This window comes from Clarias gariepinus, chromosome 28 (assembly GCF_024256425.1).
Source record: "Clarias gariepinus isolate MV-2021 ecotype Netherlands chromosome 28, CGAR_prim_01v2, whole genome shotgun sequence".
NCBI classification, from domain to species: domain Eukaryota; kingdom Metazoa; phylum Chordata; class Actinopteri; order Siluriformes; family Clariidae; genus Clarias; species Clarias gariepinus.
The window spans coordinates 20,201,406-20,226,732 of NC_071127.1; the positions used below are offsets into that span (position 1 = coordinate 20,201,406).

General features: G+C 41.0%; 2 protein-coding genes across 2 annotated transcripts in view; one reads left to right on the forward strand and one right to left on the reverse strand.

The window, feature by feature from the left end:
• The window catches only part of LOC128516134 (histone H3-like), a 575,451-nt gene that overhangs the window by 337,391 nt on the left and 212,733 nt on the right, over nucleotides 1-25,327 (reverse strand). The gene's annotated exons all lie outside the window — the stretch shown is intronic.
• On the forward strand, nucleotides 4,264-24,301 carry si:ch211-264f5.6 (carcinoembryonic antigen-related cell adhesion molecule 5). The gene is made up of 9 exons (XM_053490426.1): nucleotides 4,264-4,392; nucleotides 4,610-4,933; nucleotides 6,508-6,786; nucleotides 12,822-13,088; nucleotides 19,106-19,384; nucleotides 19,541-19,798; nucleotides 19,932-20,055; nucleotides 21,044-21,104; nucleotides 22,626-24,301. The coding sequence occupies exons 1-8, from the start codon at nucleotides 4,344-4,346 to the stop codon at nucleotides 21,060-21,062; spliced, it is 1,599 nt and encodes a 532-aa protein (XP_053346401.1). The 5' UTR covers nucleotides 4,264-4,343; the 3' UTR covers nucleotides 21,063-21,104; nucleotides 22,626-24,301.

A 25,327-nucleotide genomic window follows, 5' to 3' on the forward strand; every position in this document is an offset into this window, starting at 1 on the left:
ATAGTTCACAGGCCACATTATGAACAATGGGGAACACACACATGGTGGATCGACTGGAGCCTTTGATGCTGTCGAGTACAGATCATCTAGTACAGTTATCGCTACCTGATCTGTGTTTCCTGCTCGAATTACAGGCAGGTGCCAGGCGAGTGCAGAGCAAACTGTGCCAAGTGTGAAGCGCTGCGTGTGTGTTGGCGAGTCCTTCATTATCTGAGTTTTTCCAGTTTTGGCTGGTTGTCTTTCTGCCTTAAATGTGTTAATTAGAAAAATAACTGCATATAATGTTTTTAATCTTGCCCAATGCAAAGTATTAATTTCACAGGATATTTTTATAGAGAATTTCTAAATATTAAGTAAATAAATTTTAAATAAATATCATCACAAATCTCATTTTATGTGCATGAACAGTCAATTTCAGTGACATTACAGCTATTTGAGTAAATTAACTCCCATTCTTCATAAACCTCGCCATCTTCTAGCTGATTATAGAGGTCCATCCTCCTCTGAATAGTTTGACACTAATTTTGTTCAGCTTAAAGTTTTAGGGCTAATTTACAAAAGTACGCTTTGCATATTATGCAAATCAGGAACAATCTATCACGATGGAAATTCACAGCTAGATTTTAGTTAAATTTGAATAAAATCAATGAACAAGATCCTTTTTATCTGCATTGAGCATTAGAGACAAGAAGGAAATAGATTTTGTGGTTCTTTTATGCAGAAGTTTATGTATCGCCACAGTGACTCCAAAGTCATCATCATCATCATCACTCTCATCGTCTATCCCGCTTTGTCTTGTATACAGGGTCATGAGGGGCCTGGAGCCAATCCCAAGAGACTTAGGGCACAAGGCTGGGTACTCCCAGAATGGGGCGCCAATTATTGTGTTACTATTGTATCGACTGATCCCTGGTCATTTCCATCCCTACTATTTATGGTTATTGAGATGAAGTCACCTGCCCATGACCAAAGTAGAATTCCAGAATCCTTACCTCCATCCGTCCAATCACACACCATCGTGCCGCCCTGTCGTGGACTTTGGATGGCTCTCACGTTGTGCATATGGTGCTGCTGGTCATTTCTGTAAACTATTATGTTATCAACATTTTCCACAGCACATAAACCGTGGAGCTGTAACCATCAGTCACTCAATATCCAAACAAAATTGAAGATACTGGGCAAATGCATTTAAGACAAAGGAATCTATTGGTCTAATTTCAGAATAAATAAAAAACATGCCGTGTCTAGGTGATCCAGGAGTTAGATATGGGTCTATACAAAAACCCATCTGGATTGGGCACGAGCACAGTGTGGCCCCCTCTGTTACTCTTATCTCAAGCATTTTACCCAGTTGCCAAAACCACACTGTTAGGGCCCTCCATGTCATATTCTAGTGTGTGTCCAGGCTTTGGAGCTAATGTGCCCCCAAAACTTACATTGAGCCACCCCTGCCCTTCACACATTGAGTGATGGACTCTTGAAACGCCTTAAAGGCGTCCCGGGGCTCTGATTCAGCTCTTCAGGCAACATGGCACAAGAAGAGAGAAAGATGAGAGCATTCTATCTTGCCTCAAGTATTGGTACCTCCTTATGGAGTGTAAAGACCAGTGACCAGTGTGAAGCTAACACCATGTGTGGCCCCTCCCCCATCAGCCTGGAGGCAAAGCTTGTGTTTACACTTTAGCCAAATGCAGACCAAGGTGATGTCCTCAAAGATCTCCAGGTGCTCCATCACATCATCTTGATAGGCAACGGGGTAGAGGAGAAATAAGATAAGTTAATTTTCACTTAATCACTCACTCACTCACTCACTCAACGCCTATACTGCTTTATCCTGTATTCAGGATCATGGGATCCTCTCCCAGGAAACTAGGGCATGTGGCAGGGTACACCCTGGACAGGGTGCCAATTCTTTGCAGGGCGCGCACACACACACACACACACACACACACACACACACACTATGAGCAATTTGAGAACGCTAATTAGCCTAACCTGCATGGACTGTGGGAGGAAACCTGGAGGAAACCCATCAAGCACAGGGAGAACATGCAAACTCCATGCACACAGAGACGGGAATTGAACCTGGCTGGGAATCTAACCTGTACCCTAAAGGTGCAAGGCAGCAGTGCTAACCACTACACCGCCTAAATGAATGTTTATGGCAGCTTCATCATGCATTGCTTGATTGGGTGAACATTTTTAGCTGTTACAGGTAAAGAAGAGCTTTTGTTGATTGGTTGGTGGGTTTGCTTTTTTTGAGTTGAGTGCCGACATACTTGGACTCATGCAGGTTGGTAAGCAAAGCAAGACTCTCCTTACATAACATTGTCTACACATTGATATGACCTCACAATTTTATTTAAAAATATATAATTTTTTATTTATTGCAAGTTTAAATATTAAAAAATATATCGCAAATTGTGGTTAGGGCTCCCTGCATTACAGTGAAGGAACATCTCCAGCCTGTCCTGCCCACACAGTGAACACAGCGGCCACACATAAAGACATAAAACCAGTATTTATATTTGTTGTACCAACATTACTACCAACAATTAAAAAACATTTTGAGTGTAAGCAGTACATTAATCAGAGTAAGAAGTCTGCATGAAGGAGGGGGTGACTTTTTCCTTTTGACATGGTACGAGTGTGTAGATTTATTAGCTTACCAATAGGGGGAGCTGTCTAACAGTGAATTTAAAAAATATTCCTCACACCATGACTGTAAGTGTTTCTTTATGTGTATAGTGTATAGTTCAGTATGCTTTATATTAGCTTTATACTCCATATTTCAAGCAAATTGAAAAATGCAAAAGTTTCTGAATTGTGTGTGTGTGTGTGTGTGTGTGTTCCCTGTAAACACAGTGTTTTTCACCTTTGTTGACATTGCCTAGTTCTAAAAGTCATGGGAAAGCAAGAACGTGTGTTTGTTCAGCTCCGAGGAAGCCACATGTCTATTGATTATTGATATTTTAGAGGACTTTATTTCCAGTGAACGCGTAAAAGTTGAGATTTACATAAGACCTCAAGCACGGTACGGTGATGAGACTCGTGAATAGTGCAAATGTTTTAAAGAAGGTTGTGTGTCCGTGAATAATGATCCTGGCACAGGTGGCTCAGAGCCCACTGCACTCTGTGAGTGGAGTGCCTGATCCATGAAAACTGACGACTTGTGGAAGAGACACATCTGTCTGTCTGTGGGAACTGTACACACGATCATTCACCATCACCACTTGCACATCACAGGAACTCGCCTGGAAGTTATTGCCACATCCCCTGTACAGTCCTGATCTCGCTCCAAGACATTTCCACATGTTTGGGCTGTTAAAGGAGTTCCTGGTAGGACAGTATTTCTGATCATGGCCCCAGTGTACTGAGAAAACCTTCTACCTTGATGATATCCAAGCACTCGTGAAACACTGGGATAAGTGCATTAGTGTAGATGTGGATTATATAGAGAAATAAAAGTAGGGGACGTAAACACTCCTCGTGCATATATTGTTTACATAAGGGTTTAAAATATTCTAAGACACATAAGAAACCTTTATATATAATCTATATATTAATGTGCAACCTGTTACTTATCGAGGCATAAAAATGAAGATTTATTTAGTTCAAAATGTCATTTCAATGTTGTAAGAACCGTTTATTTCTAGATAATTAACACTTTAAGTAGAGTCGATTAAAATCAATTAGTGCCGATAATTTGTCCAAAGAAATAAATAAATAGAAAAGGTGTAAATAAATATTTTGATGAGCGTGCTATAGGTTTGTAATGAGTGCTGGGGCCTGAAGCCTATCCCAGGAGACTTAGGGTGCCAATCCACCGCAGGGCACACACACACACATACACACATACTCACACGCTCATTCACACACTACATGCGATCTGGGGACGCCAATTAGCCTAATCAGCATGTCTTTGGACTGCGGGAGGAAACCGGAGAACCCGGAGGAAACCCAACAGCACGGGGAGAACATGCTGCAGTCAAACCCGGGCCCTGGAGGTGTAAGGCGATAACGCTAACCGCTGCGCCTCTCCTTAATTGAATTGAATTCGATTGTATTTTTTTTTTTTTTTTGCAGGAGCTGTCTGTCTTCTTAAGTTCCAGCCCAATTTATTTCATCTTAAATGACTGTAATGGCTCGAATATCACTTTCCTGGGGACAAAAACACACATGTTATGAGACTGTTATGGGATCTCTCTCTCTCTCTCTCTCTCTCTCACACACACACACACACACACACACGCCTATGGGTGTGTCCTCCTGCGCTCAGCACCCTGACAGATCATGACCCAGCCTGGATCCTGGCTCTGACTTGAGACGTGCAGACGGTTACGATGGATTTGTACAGCTCGTGTGTGATTGTGTTACTTCTGGCACAAACTGGTGAGTGGAGCAGAAATCTCCTTATAACTTGTAATTAATCACTTTAAATAACAGAGACATTTTTTTGTTTAATCGTTTGTCTGAAGAAGGTGTGTGTGTGTGTGTGTGTGTGTGAGAGAGAGAGAGAGAGAGAAGGGAGCCTATAGAGTTATGTTATGCTCACTCTGACACAGGGGTTGTGTTTAACTGAGACTCGAACCTTCTCACGACCCACCAGGTTTCTGCTCCATCCTGCCAGCGAAGGTGAGCGGCGTCAGGGGGAAAAACGTCAATTTCACGTTGGCGTCAATACCTCCGACGTACCAGTTCATAACGTGGACGTTCGAGCCCCGCGGCGGCGGCGACACTGTCCCAGTGATCACGGTCAGCGCGCAGAGCGAGAGGGTGGCCGCGGGGTACGTGGGGCGCGTGACCTACCACCGCGACGCGTTCACGCTCGAGCTCTCTGCGCTGACCCCCGCGGACTCGGGACACTACAGCGTGAACATCATGATGGAGGACATGAGCACGGTGGTGGTGCGCTCGGATCTCACAGTGCTGGGTAGGAGACCGTGCGCAAATAATCACCGCCACTAATCACAGTGTCGCAGCTCATTACACCTGTACAAAGTGTTGATCAAGTTAAAGCATTGCTGGTGAAACTAATGATTCCCTCCACCAATGACTCACTACACTGGTTCTGTTTAAATGCTTCACACACCTCATGTTAACACAAATACTATTACAATTCCAGAGAGTGTGTTTCTGTAAAAAACATAAAGTGTAGTGTATGTAACCATGTGACACTTATGTTGCAATATCTTAACAATGTTGCATTTTAGGATAATAAACCTTTTTAGTTTTATGTCTAGTTTTATCTGAATGACAATAAGATCATCAAAAGATTTAAATGTAAAAAGTTACAGACACTACAAAAAATGAAATGTGTTTCTTTTTATCTGATAAAACTATAAATGTTTTTACAAAAAATATATATAAGTGCATTCACTGTTATGGGAAAATGGTGGTATATGATCCTATCTGAAAAGTCACTTTTTTAAAATGTATTTTTTTTTTACCCATACCATGTTTTGGCCAAACGAAAAAAATAAAAATAAAGTTGCATTTATTTACTGATATTCATCCTGGAATTTCACAAAATTTGGTATTGGTTTTGGTTTTCTTTGGATCGGTGGCTAAATATTAGGAAATTGCACAAAATTTACCTAGCAAGATTTTGAATCTACTGTCATTTCATCTTTTTGAAGATGTAGAAAATAGGGGAGGTAGAAAAGTTTGAAGCTGTGCTTCTTTCATCATCAGCTAAATACACTCCCTGTTCAAAAAATATGAAAAACAAATATAAAAATTAGATCGGATAAAGACGAAGTTTTCTTTTAAAACGACTCCAGTGTGTTAAAATTCACCTAAACCATTCCAGCGCTGTTATTTCAGCCAAAGTGAAAATATGAACTAATCCCATAAAAAATATCCAATTTAGCTTTTCTAATTAATATCTATTGGTGCAGGTGTTTGTTTACATCGAGCAATTAGGTTATTAGTAGTTTATTTTAAAGTAGATCATTAAATAACTGTTCATAACATAATTTTTACTTAACATTTTGATTTCACTGACGGTGCAGGTTGATGAAACCTTAAGATATCACTGAAAGAACGAGTTCTGACCAATTACAGACAAAATCTTTTTTCATTTATTTATAGAGATATAACTGAAGAGTGAAAACATAGACATATGCTGAAACAACATGTCATAACACTGTATGGCATTTTGCTAAGGTTTGGTACCATACCTGTTGGTTGTGACTTTAGAGAAAAAGTCTAAGGGTGTGGCCATTTTTGAATGGAGCACAGTAATAAAACATAGACTCATTTAAAATGGGTGTGTGTGACTGCAACTGTCCTGAGATGATCAACTCTTTCACCACTCATCCTCTTTTTCTTGTACATATTCTTTTGATACGGTTCTTAATTGCTGAACTGTAAAAAAAATTAAAATCCAGATCAGTATCCAGATCAGTCAGGTGATTAAGTCACTGTATTGTAAATGTGCACCCTTATATTGAACGTTCTAAACCTTCCCTGATGTCCTTCAACACATCCACGTGTCCCCTGTAGAGCCTGTAGCGGATGTGAACATCATCTCCAGCGTCTCTGAACCAGTGGAAATCAACAGCACCGTCACCCTGACCTGTGTCGCCAAAGGCTCTGCACTTACCTACAGTTGGATGAACAACTCCGTCCCGGTGGTGGCTGATGGGACTCATATAACACAGAATGGCAGCCAGCTCAACATTAACGGCGTTTTCCGTACAGATCTGCTCGGGCCGATCACCTGCACAGCTAAGAACCAACTGGAATCCTCAACAAGTGACAGTTTCAACCTCACTGTCAGCTGTAAGTATATAAAAAAAAAAATCTGTTCACTAGAGTGTGTGCTAAAGTGTGTTTGCTAATAATCTAAACCCTAGAGCCAAGACTTTTTTTTCAGTAAGTCTTTACATTTAAATTCTTAAATTTGGTGTAAATGTAATTACTGTTCTGCTTAACCTATTAATAAACACTGCCAAACATGGAAATAATAGAAAACTGTACATAACACCATATCAGCATATAATGTCTGGGCATTGTTAGCACAGAAACACTAATCTCCTCTACCATTAAATCTTAACTCGCTACAGTTTACTCATCTATTTTTTAAAAAGCATTCCATCATGAATTACGTTCATTTTTCTCAAGCTGCTTTGATGACAATGACCATTGTTAAAAGCACTATATAAATAAAATTCAGTTGAATTGAATTGAATAACTTGAATAAAGCCTCAGCATATTTATCTCTGAGCTTTTCTTTTGAACAATGCTCAGACTTTGGCTTTTTAGAACTGTAAACTGTACCACGCAGCACTGTGGACGTTGTGGTGACCCAACAATGCCTGTGCAGATCACCGAACAATTCCAGTACATGGACGTGTCTTTAGACCATGTCAACAACACATGACAAAGATGTGTACCTGCTGCTGTGGCACGTGTGTGTGGTTGTAATGGCAGATCCTCTGCTTTGATTTCGAAGCAAAAGCAGGGAAAAAAATGTGCACATGACAAATCAGATTAAACATAAAGGACGGTTAAGTGTGGACGTTACTGGCGTGCTTTCACACAAATACACTGTAGCCTCGGTTACTAATTATACCGTGCTCTATTATAAAAGAAAACATTATTTCTTTTTAGTTTAATAGTAATTTAGATACAGCATGTGGAGAGAGGGAAAGAACTAAAGCAAGGTGTGTGTGTGTGTGTGTCCCCGGGAGGGGCAGCGTAAAGTAACATGAGACAACATGACACCAAGAGGCAGCTCTCAACAGGACCTCCATCTGACTCCAAAGCAACCGGCTCCAACTGGAGGAACCTGTTACCGTAAGTGGAGCTTAAAAAGGAGAGGGACAGAGAGCGAGGGCGCTTTCGTAATTTAACCAAGTCAGTGTAAAGTGTCAGGCGTTTCCTGTGGAGCATCAACAACATGCGGCAGATCCATCTCGAAGAGGATTCCTGTTAGATGAGGCAGCTGATGTAAAAATATGCACACACACAATAATAATAATAATAATAATAATAATACCAATAACAATAATAATAATAACAACCACATTTTAGTAGTTTACCATTAAAACACCTTAAAAGTAAAAAAAAAAAAAAGGTTTAGATAATCTTTATCTTATCATACATCAGGCAGGCATCACCTTATCTGTTTCTTTAACATGATAAATATCTAAATTGTATGGTTCCTGGAAGACTTTTTTTTCTGTCCAACCAAACAACCGACACCTAATCCCCCCCCCAAAAAATAAAATTACTTTCTAAGAACATCATAAAAAATAAACAAATTGAAATAAAAGCTCGGTGTTCTTTAAGGACATCATGTTGATTGGCTGTGGGACTCGGCTGTCCCTGGTCCATACAGTCCTCTATACGTACAGTAGAATGGGAGAGACTCAGACTTAATAACAACCTTCACCCTGCAGTGATCCATGCAAATCAGACACTACGACACACTTGAACAACAGGCTCTCCAAACAACGAGTTATATTTAAAGTGTGTGACGTACCCACAAGCCAAAATGCTGTACCTATCCACCTCCTTAATTTCCCAGCTTTTGTCTGTCTGTGTTTTTTTGTGCTGTGATGATGAACCTCATTAGTTTGCATGTATTAGTGTCTCCTGCCGTCTATACGGTTGCTTTAATGTTGTCACATTGCACGTTTCTGGGCTGCAAAATGTGAACTGTAGATAAACATATATAATGTGGTGAATGCTATTTATGTGCAGACTGGTTAGATGTGGCCTGGGTAAGACTGATAAGCAACGAAAGGCATGCACAGTGATGTTTATCATGAGGTAAAAACATCGGCCTAAAAAAAAACCCAAAGACTTTACTGATAAATGTGCGGCTCTCTTCCAGTAAGCAGTTCCTACTCCTACATGAGAGGCGTGGCTTCTTATGCCAACACACACCTAGATAATGCCATAATTTGCACCAATTCTTGACCAGGAACTGTTTGGAGCACTACAGTCTGATGTGGGACGGGACCGGACAGGCTGGCCTCTGGTCCCTGCGGGCATGGGCATGGGTGAGCCTCGGGTTAGGCTCATGGTCCTGTCATGGCTTCATGATCCTGTCTCTACTTATTTTAACCAGCAGATGATCTGATTACATTTATGGGATTGATCCAAACCAGCCCAAGACAAATGTGAAATTGATCAAACGCTTTTTCTTCATTAGCTTCTCTTGTATATATTTTAAAGGTATTTCTGGCATACCATTTATTAACTATAAGACCTGTCAGTATTTCTCAGTAGCTTTCTACTTAAAGCCCAAGATCTCCTAGAGCTCAAGATCCCTCTAGCTCATTCAGAGTTCAAACCCTGATTGATCCTGGGGCAGAAATTTGTTCTAGTCTTGAGTTTTAATAATTAATCAGTTAGCATGACGCTGTTTGTTAAAGTGGAGGAAGGGCGTGGTTTACCAGCAGCCTGCAGTGTGAGCGTGATGTAAACGGAGACACTGATAAACACCTGACGCCGGGGATATCAGTGAACTGTTTCTAACAGTGAGCTGAGAATGTGTGTGTGTGTGTGTGTGTGTGCACGCATAAATATAAGCCTAGCATAGCAGCTGAAAAGCAGTCCAAGTTTGTGAAGCAGAAAATACTTTTTATTTTCATTTTCATTTTTTTAGCAATGTGGTTAGAAACGAGCTGCTGGTAAAAATCCTGTGTATCTCACGACCACTATTGGGTGTAACAGTACTTGGATTAGAGTAATAGAATTACGTTTTTGATGTAATGAGTAATCTAACGTGGTTGGTCCGCCATTTAAGTACTCAATTATTCAGTTATATTTAAAAAAATTTAATCAGTTATTTAGACAGTTTATGTAATCCGTGAGACAGACAGCAGTCATTCCCAATCCATTAGCTTGTGTGTGTGTGAAAGTCATCCTACAAGCTCCACCCCTGATAACCCACCCCCTATGTTATTCCTGCTGTTATTCCCTATCTCACCTATGTGGTTTAACTTGCGGTGAAAAGCGATGGTAGGCACCAAGAGCCGCCGTGAGTGACCGCCCGACGTTCCGCAAAGTTCTGCAGGAAAGATGAAAACCTACAGTGCCAAAACTGGCGGTAAATCATGATGAACCGTACTTACGGCCACCGCATGAAACCGCGCAGGTGAGATAGGGGTATTAGTAGTTGAGATAGGGGTATTAGTAGATGAGATAGGGGTATTAGTAGGTGAGATAGGGGTATTAGTAGGTGAGATAGGGGTATTAGTAGATGAGATAGGGGTATTAGTAGGTGAGATAGGGGTATTAGTAGGTGAGATAGGGGTATTAGTAGATGAGATAGGGGTATTAGTAGGTGAGATGGGGTATTAGTAGGTGAGATGGGGTATTAGTAGGTGAGATAGGGGTATTAGTAGGTGAGATGAGGGTATGAGTAGGTGAGATGGGGGTATTAGTAGGTGAGATAGGGGTATTAGTAGGTGAGATGGGGGTATTAGTAGGTGAGATAGGGGTATTAGTAGGTGAGATGAGGGTATTAGTAGGTGAGATGGGGGTATTAGTAGGTGAGATAGGGGTATTAGTAGGTGAGATGGGGGTATTAGTAGGTGAGATAGGGGTATTAGTAGGTGAGATGGGGGTATTAGTAGGTGAGATGGGGGTCTAAAGAAGGGATCGAATCTGACCTTTACATGCTCAGCTATGTCCAGTCCTGCTGCTGACTTCATTTGGGTTTTAAATCGAGTCAACCTTCCCCAGAAGACATCCACGCTCGCTTTCTCAAACGTGGAAGTAGGACAGTAGGTGAGTAGGTGAGATAGGGGTATTAGTAGGTGAGATAGGGGGATTAGTAGGTGAGCTAGGGGTATTAGTAGGTGAGAGGGGGTATTAGTAGGTGAGCTAGGGGTATTAGTAGGTGAGAGGGGGGATTAGTAGGTAAGATGGGGTATTAGTAGGTGAGATGGGGTATTAGTAGGTGAGATGGGGGTATTAGTAGATGAGATAGGGGTATTAGTAGGTGAGATAGGGGTATTAGTAGATGAGATAGGGGTCTAAAGAAGGGATCGAATCTGACCTTTACATGCTCAGCTATGTCCAGTCCTGCTGCTGACTTCATTTGGGTTTTTAATCGAGTCAACCTTCCCCAGAAGACATCCACGCTCGCTTTCTCAAACGTGGAAGTAGGACAGTAGGTGAGTAGGTGAGATAGGGGTATTAGTAGGTGAGCTAGGGGTATTAGTAGGTGAGAGGGGGGATTAGTAGGTGAGATGGGGGTATTAGTAGGTGAGATGGGGTATTAGTAGGTGAGATGGGGGTATTAGTAGATGAGATATGGGTATTAGTAGGTGAGATAGGGGTATTAGTAGATGAGATGGGGGTATTAGTAGGTGAGATAGGGGTATTAGTAGGTGAGATGGGGGTATTAGTAGGTGAGATGGGGTATCAGTAGGTGAGATAGGGGTATTAGTAGGTGAGATAGGGGTATTAGTAGGTGAGATGAGGGTATTAGTAGGTGAGATGGGGGTATTAGTAGGTGAGATGGGGGTATTAGTAGGTGAGATAGGGGTATTAGTAGGTGAGATGGGGGTATTAGTAGGTGAGATAGGGGTATTAGTAGGTGAGATGGGGTATTAGTAGGTGAGATGGGGGTATTAGTAGGTGAGATAGGGGTATTAGTAGGTGAGATGGGGTATTAGTAGGTGAGATAGGGGTATTAGTAGGTGAGATGGGGGTATTAGTGGGTGAGATAGGGGTATTAGTAGGTGAGATAGGGGTATTAGTAGGTGAGATGGGGGTATTAGTAGGTGAGATGGGGTATTAGTAGGTGAGATGGGGGTATTAGTAGGTGAGATAGGGGTATTAGTAGGTGAGATAGGGGTATTAGTAGGTGAGATAGGGGTATTAGTAGGTGAGATGGGGGTATTAGTAGGTGAGATAGGGGTATTAGTAGGTGAGATGGGGGTATTAGTAGGTGAGATGGGGGTATTAGTAGGTGAGATAGGGGTATTAGTAGGTGAGATAGGGGTATTAGTAGGTGAGATGGGGGTATTAGTAGGTGAGATAGGGGTATTAGTAGGTGGGATAGGGGTATTAGTAGTTAACAGATTATGGGCTGAACTTCACTGAGTGATGATGGTAGAATAATTATAAAGGTCTTGACTAAAACAACATGGAATGTTGCATGGAATGGAAAACTACTTGAACTAGTTCCTTTTATCAGAAAGTAACGCTGTAATGTAACTGATTACTTTTTAATGACAGTAATTTTATGATGTAATTAGTTACTTCTTATCACAGAACGTTTTTCACATGCAGCAGTTCAGCGTGTGCGCTCAGTTTAAGTTAATATTGCACAGCACAAAAACAGAACTCTCTCTCTCTCAATAAATCCTCTGTAAGGGCGGATGCTTCGAGAGGATCTTTAGTATGAGCCCCGTCCGTTCTCATATAGATGGCGAAGCTCTGTTTATTTTGTGTTTTCAGCTTTTTTTGTCTCCTTTTTAGTATCTAATTAATAATCCCGTGCCATCTCCAAACAGGAAGGTCTTCCCGTGCGTGTCATAAATACTCCCGCAACCTCCTATTTCACTGACCCCCTCTAAAGCCCTGCTTCAGGGCTCTTATCATTAAAACATCTCGTGGTGCTGTGTATGGCTCTCCATACCGTGCCACGTAACAGTTCTCTCACAAAAACTGGGGCTCCAGGAACCGGTGTAATTTTACTGAGGTCATGTGACCCTTTCATTTCACACACCTAATTAGGTTTTAAATGCACTTCCCACTACAACCTGTCAACCTGTTTTTTTTTTCATTTTTAACCTATATTACTGTCAAACGGTAAAAATAATTCACACAACCTTCCCCTGAATCTTTAGATGGCCCTGAGCTCATCAAGAAAACACAAGACCCTCTTAAGGATGTTCTAAAGAAGGGATCGAACCTGACCTTTACATGCTCAGCTATGTCCAGTCCTGCTGCTGACTTCATTTGGCTTTTTAATGGAGTCACACTTCCCCAGAAGACATCCACGCTCGCTTTCTCAAACGTGGAAGTAGAACAGAGCGGCAACTACAGCTGCATGGCCTACAACAGCAAGACCCTGCGCCATGTCTCTTCAGATGTCAGCACAGTGTCCATCATTGGTGAGTTCTTCATGAGCTAAAATAACTAATTTCCATAAAAGTTATGATGCTAAAAAAGAAATTTAAACCTAGAACGTTTTAGCCAAGGATCCTATATGGTACCCTAGTCAACGTTAGTGATGGAAGTAATATTGTTTGGAGTGGTATAGATAAATATCGGGACTGACTTGGGAATATTACTGCAGATATTTAAATAAATATCAGCTGCGATAATGAGATCTTATGCTTATCTGTCTTTACTAGCAATCTACAGTAATTTCTTAGAAAAGCATCAAAGTAATGATGATTTTGATAATGGGCATTTGATTAGCGGGCTGTGCTAATAAAGCACTGTTACACTTGAAGTCGCGCGGTACTGCTGTACTGAGATGCTGTTGTAGGCGCTGCTGCAAACACTATATATTTTCAACATATTATGATTTGTTTGTGTAATGAACCAGTTATTTTGCTCAACACATTTCCTTCCTTCTGACTGGTGAACAGTTATCGAGCGACAGGTGGTATTAACAGGGGTAAAAGTAGTTTTAAATTCTGTACTATCTAGGCAGTCTGGAGAGGTGAGGAGAATAAATCATGGAGGTGGTGGACAGTCCTGAGAAACTTACGAGATTTACTTTATATTTCCAGGGTTAAATCCCAAATAGTGTTTAATGGAATATTAGTGTGCTACATACAGTATGTAGGGTGTACGAATCCTTGTTTCAAATACAGAGAGGTGCACTTCATAAGGGATTTGGGATTCAGCCTTGCTTTAGACGCTCGTTAGTTTTGTAGCTTGTGTAAGGGGCAGTTGCACATGGAATCTCGTCCAATCAGACCCCTCGTGTTTGGAAACACACTTTTCACTTTATGGGTGACTGTCAGATCTGGGCCATTAGTGGCGCCCATTGCAATGGCGCCAATCAGCATACAAACGTGGCCGCTAAGAACGACAACTCGCAACGTAACTGTCCTTGTTCACAGAAGTTCTTGATGGGAAACACCTGATGCCGTTTACCTGCATTGCATAAACTAAACTTATGAGATAACACAAGTTGCAAAGTATATATTCTTGTGAATTCCTTTCAGACTTTAAAAAGGATTGCTATCTTGAATGCCTTATCATGCATGACCTGTCTTGTCTTGTGTTTTTGCCGATTTCAGTCTAGCCCGGTTTATTCTTGTCGACGATCGCCTGACATTTGCCTGTTATAGTCTATGTCAAGTTCTGCTTATCCTTGTTTGTTTTGTCTCCCAGTTAAAGTGTTTAATAAACTTCCTTTTACCTGAACTTGCATCCTCACGTCCTTGTGTCCGGATAGAGATCAACATACAGTATGCACAGTTTGGCTTGCACAAACATTATACTCTACATAACCTTACTTAAAGATATTAGTTTGATTGATAAGTTTACACAAATCCTAATGAAATCAAGTGTTTAAATCCTTTGCAAAAGTATTAAACGTCAAACTGAAATCGGCCATGTAGATTAGTGTATGGACCCCTTACTCAGCACTCCATAAAAGCTCTTTTGGCAGCAGGTATAGCTTCAAGTCACCTTTGGGGTCATCTTGCCTATTTTTCCTGGAAGTTCCTCTTGAGTTAACTGCTATCTTCACATCTCATCACAGATGTTCTATAAAGTTCAGGTCTAGGTTTTAACTGGGTCACTCAAAGACATTCAGAGACGTGTCCTCATGCCATTCCAGTGTTGCACTGTCTGTATGCTTTGAGTTTTTTTCATGCAGAATGTGAATGTCACTTCAGTCTGAGGTTTCAGTTTCACTTTAATTGACTCAGTTCTAACCTGTCTTTTAACCCCTGCCCCTGAAAATCACCTCTATAGCATGATGCTATCACTGTTAAGCCTTACCGTAAGTGTGGTATTACCAGTTAATAAACAGTACCTGGATTACAAAAGACAAAGCGCTTGGAGTTCATCCAGCTTGGGTGCCATTCACCTGGCTACTCTACCATAAAAGTTAAATTGATGGAGTGTTTCTGAGAAGGTTGTCCTCCTGACAGGTTTTTCTATTTCTGTGGAAAAACCTTTGTTTTCTGTGTGCCTCCTGGGGTCCTGGTCACATCCCTGACCAAACCCAATCTTCAGTAGTCTGGTTACTAAGCTTGGCTCATCCTACAAATTCTAAAAAAAAAAAAAAACTCTCGCTGATTCCATGTGGTACATTGCATTCTTGGGAGTATTTAGTTTAGAAATTGTTTAATGCACAATTTGATTATGAAGATCTATGTGTAATTCCTTGGACTCGTGACTTTGTTTTTGAAATGCACTGGAGTCCAGTTCCAGAGACAGGTAGAGATACTTAGCTAAATTAGGGATCATTGCTTTTGTATTACTACTAAACAATGCACAAGGGTGTTAGAACTGCGGCCTCACACCTCTAGGGTTAAGGGTTTGATTCCTGCCTCAGATGCGGAGTTTCTGGTGCATGTTCTCAGCATGCTTGGTGGATTTCTTTCAAATACTTTGGTTTACTCACACAGTCCAAGAAAAATGCTGATTAGGCTATTTGGTGCCTCTAAACTGACTGAAGCTTGTGAGCTAAAATTTTGCACTTTTGAAAACTTTCTGGGAGTTGCATTGCGCTGGTGTATGTTCGTTCATGCAGCCTTATATTTGTGTGATCATATATTGTGGTACCAATAGAAACCCTTAGCTGATCAAAATGTCTCACGACCAGCACTTGTACCAGGTATTGGTTTGATCTCATACAAGACTTACAGAAGTCCTTTGTAATGTCCAGGATCTGAATAAGTTTACTGATAGATAGATAGATAGATAGATAGATAGATAGATAGATAGATCTATCCATCCATCTATCCATCCACCAAATCAGTTTATTAAGTCATGGATTATGAGAATTGTCTCATGTACCCCTTTTGGGAAGGTATGCCTATATAAAAAACACACATGCAAGACAATTTACAACAACTACTCCATAAAAAGACAGGTCGTAGATGTTCAGTAGATGTTTAAGGCCAGCCAGGAGAAGATTATCTAATGTCTATTGCCATGCTGTTCCACAATTTCCAAGACTCATGAGAATGGATCAGATAATATTGTGGTATGTGTCAACAGTGCTGAAAGATCGAGGAGGATAAGGACTGAAGACCATTTGGCTGATCTAATGGCATGGTCCATCTCAGAGACGGCCACAGGGCAGTTCCTGTGGTTTGTGCTGCTTTGAAGCCAGACTGTTTAGGATCTTGGAGATTGTAATGTGAGATATGGAGGGACAGGTGATTGACGATGGTGCATTCAATGATTTTAGAAATGAGAGAGAGAGAGAGGTGATACTGGCTCCAATTCCTGATGTTTAAAGGATCCTGAGTGGGGTACTTCAGCATGGGAGTAACTCTAGCTGATCAGTTGTTAAGGAGCTGTTCAGTGCTATTAATGATAAAGGGGAGGAGGGGGAGGTCTTGTGTGATGAAGGCCGTAGGATTTCAATTTTTGTGTCTTAGTATTGCATTGCTACTTTTTTCTCACTGATGCTCGGATATATATGTAGCATGCTAAGTTGCTTAGTGACAAATTAAACTGATGTATTTAATTAGTTAGTTAACCAATAAATGAGGTAATTTATCAGTGTAAAAAAGTTTATTTAAGCAGATAAAGATGCAGTGTTTGGGAAATGTGTCTCAGGAAGTGGACGTAAAGCACTGCTCTGTCTGTCTGTCATGTCTGGGATTTACAGGCCTTTCTTATTCTGCTGTCGGCTAATTCTGAACTCACACAGCTCACCGTAGCCATAGACTTGTGTTTGGATTCTGCTTTCTCCACCAGGGAATATAAACTTTACTAATGCCAGAGTGATCTCTAAAGCCTGGACTCTGAGTCATTGATGAAAGACTGCCTGAATGCAGCAGAGAGATTGCTATATGTATGTGTGTGTGTGTGTGTGTGTGTGTGTGTGTGCATGTGTGTGCATGCATAACAAGGGATTGTTTGCTCTGAGCAACGGTAGACAGCTTTCCTGTGTGTGTCGTTGCTATGGTTAGTATTTACCCCAATTTATAATACATGACGGGTAAAAGCCGCAGAAACAAAGAGTGTAACTGTTCCACAAATGTCATTACGTACACAACGAAAACTTTAATGAATTCTAAGAAGTGTGTAACAGGCATCCATTTAAGAAATGGAAAATTCGCAGGTACAGTTGAAGGGGATGGCCTGTGTATGTGATTTGAGCCGAGCGGCTGAGAAAAGGCATTTAGAGAATGTTGTTCAGTAGGTGTCGTTCGGTGGTGAATGCGGTTGTTTGCTCTAATTCGCCACGACGCATTCCACTCTTCCACTTTAATCACCATGTTTTTAAAAAGTGAGGAGAGACAAGAGGAGTGTGGTTATGTGGTTGGCTACAGTGTGTTTAAAGGATTACGGAAACTTCTTCAGTAAAAAAGGAAGACTAGTGTGCACAAAGTACTCCATGTTATATAGATCGCGTGTCGTAGAATCCATAAGCGCTGCCTTTGATACCGAGTTTTACATCTGGAATATGGTCTAAGATGGAGGAATTGAGAATAAATGGCCAGGTTTGTACTGTCACATCTACTGTCATACTGGATAAAGACCGTTTTCAGACTTTTACTCAATCTGGCAAATAATTTCATGATATCTCCTTATTTAAAGGTTTTAAATGTTTACACTCTCTTATTGCTATTGCAGATCCCCAGCAGTATTAAGCTGCCATTACAACCTATTACTCTGTCATCAGGTACTGGGGTGAAGCTGAAGTGGGTGGAGGATGAGGGTAGATAATGTTTAATGCTCTGTATCATCTTTAGCAATCTGGATCAATTAAAAAGTCATTTCGTTGTTCTAATTTGCCGCCAGTGACTCGCTAAAAAAACACAATGAAAAGCATGAAGTTGTTATATTTTTTAAATAAAACTCAACCAACATATTGATACTAAATTGTACATTTACACTGGCACAAACACAAGTGCAGACCGACTTATCCACTGGGACAAAACTAGAACAGATGGTCTGTAGCATTTTGAAAAATAAAAATGACTGATTTAACCAAAACAATTCAGACATATTATTCTGACATTTGTGTTAACACTGTTGAGTTTTTTTTGCAGAAGGACTGTACCTATTGTATGTTCCCTAGTTTTCCTGCTCATTAACCATCTTATTCTGTACTGACCTATTTCCTGAATATTATCGAGTTTATTTTATTGGAACAAGGTTTCAAAACACTTTAGGTACGACAAAACAAATGGTTATCATTTTTGGTGGTTTTGGAGGTCTTAAGAAAGAATTCAGTCAAAAGAAACTGCTGGGAAACAGCTTTTTTCCGTTTCCATTATGAGCTAAAGAGACCCTGGGAACATAAGGATGACTTCTTACGTAACTGGCGTATTTTATTGAACGTGGTTGCTTTTAAGATGAGATTCGACCCTGAGGATGAATTATGCATAATATTTGAGCAAGTGTAAGTGGTCCTGGATTAAAAGTATTTTTTTCCTAATGCACAGGAATGTATATATTTTAAAAGGGTCCTTAGTTAAATCCTGGTCCATAAAGAAAAAAACACATAAATGTCAATACCACATCCACTTTTATCATCCCAGGTGGTGCAGTAGTGGAGCAGGTGGTGTTGCTGCCTCACAGCATTAGGAGTTTACTGTGTTTTCCTTTGGTTTGTGTGGGTTTCCCTGTGAAATCTGGTTTCCTCACGCTGTCTAATAAACCTGGCTACACCGGATTTCCCTAAGATGCGAATGAGTGAACGAATTTGTGTGCAAACATGGATGGAAATGCCTCCCTGCATCACATCTGGGATTAATTCTCTTGTCTGAGTGTTACTGGAATAGGCTCCGGATCTGCTGTCCATCAATAAAGCATGAGTGCATGATGATGATGAGTTCTAGAGTCTATCTATATGCTTCTACTCTCTCTGATAACAAACTGACATCACAATATGCTATGACAATAATTACTTTAGGAAATGAACTGAAATGTGAACATGTAAACATGCTCGTCTGGTTTCTCTCATTCTGTTCAACAGAAGCCATTTCAGGCACGAACATCACTGGGCCCAATTCTCCCCTTATTGCTGGTAACAGTACAGTGAACCTGACATGCACAACCAAAGCAGGCAAAGCAGACGAAGTGCTGTGGAGTAAGGATGGCAAACCTCTGAGCAGCACCCAGCGCGTCATGTTCAGCCTGGACAAGAGCGTGGTCGCCATCTCCCCTGTCCAGAAGGGCGACGCCGGAGTGTACAAATGCGAGCTGAAGAATAAAATCAGCAGTGATGTCGGAACTTACCCTTTGATGGTCAATTGTAAGTTGATCAACTGTGCTTTTAAGATGATTATTGAAAACCAAATGTAAATTAAAACACTAAGGCAGAATTAATAAAGCCTCTTGTGAACATCTAGACCAAGTCTAACATAACAATGACTTATCTTTTAAATAAATAAATTCTTTTGTTTCTCAGATGGACCGGACGATGTGGCGATAAAGGGTGACCTTCGGGCCACGGTGGGCCAGCCGTGGATGATAAACTGCTCCTACGCCTCAGTTCCGCCTCCCACGTTTGTGTGGAAGTTCAACGGCACAGCTCTTGATGGCCAGACAAACTCATGCTTGATGTTTCCAAATCTGGAACACAAAGATAGTGGGATATATACTTGTGAAGCATCAAATCCCATGACTGGACTCTCTAAGTCTGCCAACCACACTCTCACCGTAAGGGGTAAAGACATGCACAATCATGATTTTATTGCAAATCCATATTCTAATTCATTACAATACAGGTGGTGGTTCTGCTGTGACTAATTCACTGATCCAGCACTACTGTTTGAACTTTTTTGTGGTTTACCCTGCAGAAGTAGGAGAGAAGGATCCAGAAGGCTTGTCCAGTGGAGCCATCGCTGGGATCGTCATCGCTGTCCTGTTGGTCCTGGCAATCATTATTTGGTGCTGCATCAAGAAGAAGCGGAAGCATTCAGAGTGAGTTTAAACAACTGCTGCTTAGCAACCAGATGAACTGGATCTCTCTCTCAAACCTGATCTGTGCTTAACTTGGGAAGTGGGACGATTGGAACATTTTAGATATTATTTATGATCTGATATCTTAGCATAGTTATCACTGTTTTTTCTGTCTGCTTGATGGTAATTCAAATAAAGTTTCATTTATATGTCCTTGCCCTGAAGTAAAAAAGGCTTGACACTGGAATGCAGACTGGGATAAAAATGCCCAATTATTAAGTGATAAAAAAAAAGTCGAAACTAGCCGCAGACTTTGCTACGCATCAGTTCATGCATTCTTTTCATTTTCACCTGCTGGAAAGTGTACAGGCTGTAGCTGTGCAAGTTCACACACTGCTCGTTCATTAATCATTAATCATTCTAACGTCACCCCTCTATTGTTGAGTTTGTTTTCTCTCTCTCTCTCTCTCTCTCTCTCTCTTTCCTATTATTAATCTTATCCCATATATGAGCTACTTGCCAAACCGTAGTACTCATTGATTCACACTGCTCTCCTCTATCTCTCTCTCTTCCTCAGCCACCCTCTCGACTTTACTTTTAGGGTGTGGTGCCTTCAGGCCGGCGTAGTGGAGTCGGAGTTAATGTTACCTTACGCGACCCATATCTGATCTCCTGTAGCAACTTGTTTTACTGGTCAATTTATGCAAAGAAAGAAAAGAAAGATAAAAAAGTAAAAAGAGAGAAAACACTAGAAATGTTGCTTAATAAGTAAATCTGAAATAGATGCGTTAAGATCTGTGTCTAAGAGCAAGGTGAGAGCAGTAACCGAATGGAATGTGCAGGAGAAGTGGGGAGGTGGGAGTGGTGATGGTGTCAAAGCAGGAATACCAGTCATGTCCACACAAGTCTCTCTCTCTCTCTCTCCCTCTCTCTCAAATCTCACCATCACCTGTGTAATTGTAAATTATGAACTGCATTGTATTCATTTGTTTATTTGTTCTTTGCCCAGTATTCCATCACCATATTAAAGGGAAACGAAAACACAACCTCGGTCTCGAGAAGAACACCAAGTGAGTTTTCCTTTCCATGACTTCTGTTTCTGTCCAGGAGTGAGTAACACTATCTCGTTCCAAGGTTCTAAGTCAAAAGTCTGACTATTGCAGTTCTTGTTTGCTTTGCAGGACATCAGAGTGTGTACCTGTGCTTCCTTAAACCTGAAAAAGCATTTCATGAGAAAAACCCTGACTTGTGCAGTTGTGCTTTTAGTCATTCCACTCTTTGGCGTGCGTTAATGCCGTTGTTAGTGTTTTAATAAAGCTTTAAAACAAAGACAGCTTGACGAGGGTGTTGCCACATCCATACCGGCACAGCGACGGAAGTATGACTCAAATAATAGTGCACCCTGTGACGGCAAATCACTGTTATTTGTCCAGTTGCTGTTGCAACGACATTCCTGAGTGCTGATGTTGATGACAGTAACAAAAGGCAACTCATTGCATCATTATATACTGTTTTACTAAATCCTTTTGTTTAAGCTGAAATTACTTATAATGGGCTACGTTATATTCAAATGACATCCTAAATAAACTTTTTAAAAACTTCTTTATTAACAATCGAGTACTGTGTGATGAAAGTACTGTAAGCAACATCAGATGTAAAAGTGGCTGAATATTAAGACTAAAACTCTAACAAGTTTAGTTCCTGGATAGAAGAGAATAAATACCTAAAAATACCTAATCACCATCCATTATTAAAATTCTACTAACACAATACAGGCCATAATGACAGTTCCCATATGGAACTCTTTCTTACACAAATCAACACAGGTCTCAGAGCCCCCTCTCCATCAAATGCACCATTTCAGTTTTTATGTAAATGAACCCCACTGCTGAGCCACGCCTCTCCAGGGAACAGGAGATCTGAGCAGCAGGGGGGTTGGGGGGGGGGGGGGATTAGGGGGGCGTCTCCAGTCCCAGTTTCACCAAAATGCAACTGTTGGGCCCTTAAGCTGAAATTTGTGAAAAAATATGTGATGAATAAATAAAGGCTTTAACTGGATTGTTTTAGGAGTTATTTCCCCTCATGCTTGTTGTGGGTCCACACTTCAATCAATCCAATTAGTCTTTCATTTTATTTATTATTCATACCATCCACTTTAATGGGACCAGTAGACCAGCACATTCAGCCAATCACAGGACCGCGTGAACAACGGTCTGGACCTTAATGAGGGCTCACATCAAAACAAGGACAAGGTTTTTTATTTTAATGATGGTTCCTATTAGATTTGCCAGTGTTTGTTTTATTAGAGCCACATCAGTTAAATGTTGATGTTGGCTTTACATTTCTTGTGTTTGGGCTTGTGCGCAAAGGTGAAGTTAAAAGTATAGCAGAAATAATTAGCGCCTTAACCTCAGTAAGGGAACAGACAGAGCCTGGATGAACCTGTTCCACTAAAATAATCAAAATACACCTTCATTAAACTCATTTCATTTAATTAACTAGATGTACTCAAGTGCCAGGTGTACCTAATATAATGTCCCAAAGCTGTACTTTCGGCTATACTTTACCTGTTGTTGTCTTTCCTTTTCCAGGATCTGCTAGAACATTCTTCAGCTATTCTGTCTTTTTTTACCCAGAAGAAGATTCCACTGGGCAGCTGGAAGATCTGCCCTGATTAGTGGAGCACACACTAAGGGCTGGCCCTCTCCCCCCACCTCCCCACCCCCACATGGTGTTACCTTGCTTTCCTTTTTGCTTTTTGTTCCCGTCTCCCCTCCACCTGCCCCCTCACCTCCTGGTATTTACCGCTATACATTCAGCCCCTCCCCCTCCCCCAGACTTGCTGAAGAGAAAAGGTTACGCTGGTTTAATTCCTGCAGTCCGTCTAGACCAAAGATGCAACAGACTATAATGACAAAACATCCCTCCACTACTCCGCTGCTCATCGGGTCATCGAGCCAGGAGAAGCTTCTCCATCTCGAGCTCTCCAGGAAACATCTCTCTCCAGAAGTGTGGAACATCTTCCAGAGCTTAGGGTCGAAGATATTTACACCCTGTACACTGATTAACCCTGTTCTCCGATTAACCTAATATGATATGTCTCTATATTTGACTGAGTAAAAGATGTAAAAGATGAGATTTTTGTGTATCTGTGTATGGACCAGGGGCTGCACGACTCCCGATTGCCAGAATGACGACGATGTTTTTTTAGTCTACATGATTAACTGGTAAAAAAAAAATAAGTCTGTGCAGTAAAAGTCAAAGAACTACATCTGTCTATTATATTGCACTATTGAAGGGCAGACCAGTTGAGGTTCAGAAGAAGGAAACGAAAACCAGACGCCTCACTTTAGCTGATGTTAGCACTGCTAGCACTGATGAGATAATCGAACACACTACACACGCACAGAGGCACAATGACATGGGAATTCCTCATTCGAGTCACATGACCACGTCTCTGATATCTAGGTCCCATCTAGGACCCAGCAGCCGTTACTTGCCCAGCGACATCGCCATGGCGGAGACCCCTGACCTTGTGACTCGACTAGCCGCCGCGGCTCTGGTGATGATTCGTGCAGCCTCTAGTCCTCAGCTTTAGGGGAAACTTTTACTCTGCTCATAATAGATTCTATTTGGTTTTGTTTTGTGATAAGCACACTACATATTCCTGATTTTTTTTAGTGTTACATAAAACTGCCAGATTGAAAACTGAAGCCACTGAATATTTTTATTTGTGTACTTTTTTAAAATTCAGGTTTAGGTCATGTGACTTTTCTTTTTTTTAAACAAAAGGGTACGATGATATTTTGGCAATGAGTTTGAATTGTGGACACTAAACACTGTGTGTGTGTGTGTGTGTGTGTGGGTGGGTGTGTATTTGTCTATGTGTCTATATGTACTTTTTTGAGCAGAAGCCTTCTTGAGACAGACGTGCTTTTTGTTCGGACAATCCTGCTAACGTTCTGTCAATTTATTCCAGGTTTTAAATTAAATTCCAATGATTTTTTCGGAGCAGTGACGTTTCACTTCGTGCCAGCGATGTCGACTCTGATCGCCTTTACGTTGCTCACTGCCGGTATTGAAAGTGACTCAAATTCATGTGGTGTGACCTTCGCAGGTATTATATTTTTTTGGCACCATGCTAAAGGATTTGGTTGATTAGAAATTTTTTTTTGTAATTAAAAATGAAATACTGGATGAATGTTAAAAAAAAACATTCTAGAGTGCTCAAAATGTGTGTATTAAAATTGGAAAATAAATCAATTCATTGATGGTAAAGTTTATGTACAAAGTATGTATATTGTGTTTATTTAATTTATACAAAACCATGTTAAGGAAAATAAGATAAAAATATAGTTGCAAGGCAAGATGAGCGGGCCCAAGCACCTTGCCCCATCGCCCCCCATCGTGTTTTTTAAGTGTGTTAAGACCTCCAAAAGGTCATCACTGCCCGGGTACACCGCACAACATGCTCACTTCACACACTATATAGGGCTGATGTCCACTTAGGCCTTAAATATTTGTTGAATGCATTAGTGTGTGTGTGTGTGTGGGTGTGTGTGAGAGAGAGAGAGAGATATGTGAGTGTGTGTTAGGGTGTGTAAGAGAGAGAGTTGTGTGGGTGTGTCAGTGTGTGTGTGGCTTACCTAAGAGTGCTCACAACAGACAGTTTATGGAAAGTGATCTTCTCCGCTTACGAGAGCAAAGCTACAGCTCTCAGCCAGAAGCCACCGAGCCAAAATAGCCAACTTCCTGTTGAGTAGAGCCATGTGACCATCACAGTAAAAGTCGGATTTTTGTGCATGTTAAGACCCTCCGGTGTGACCATTTGTGGTGTGTTAATGTGTATTATAGGGGAGTTTTAGGTTAAGACCTCCAAAAAGCCGCAAATGCTGGGAAAAAAAGCATCACACTATGATGTCACTCAATGTGATGTCACTGAAGGTGATGTCACTCAGTATAATGCCACACAGAGAGTAATCAGCCACGTTTCAGCATAAGTTTAAGGCATGGTCACGGCTGCCCTGTTTCTTTCTTAACCTTGTTATTGGTTCATAACCCAAGCAAGATAACTGCTGCTTGTCCTGAAAGTGCTCCCTCATTCCCTCCTGTTATTTACTGAACACAGTCCTATATACAGTAGGGTCTTCTTTTTGTAAGTCGCTCTGGATAAGGGCGTCTGCCAAATGCCTAAATGTAAATGTAAATGTAAATGTGTTATATAGACACCAGAGTGAGCGCTCCAGAAACACAGTTCTGAGCCATGATTTCATCTAATAATTGTGTTACACAT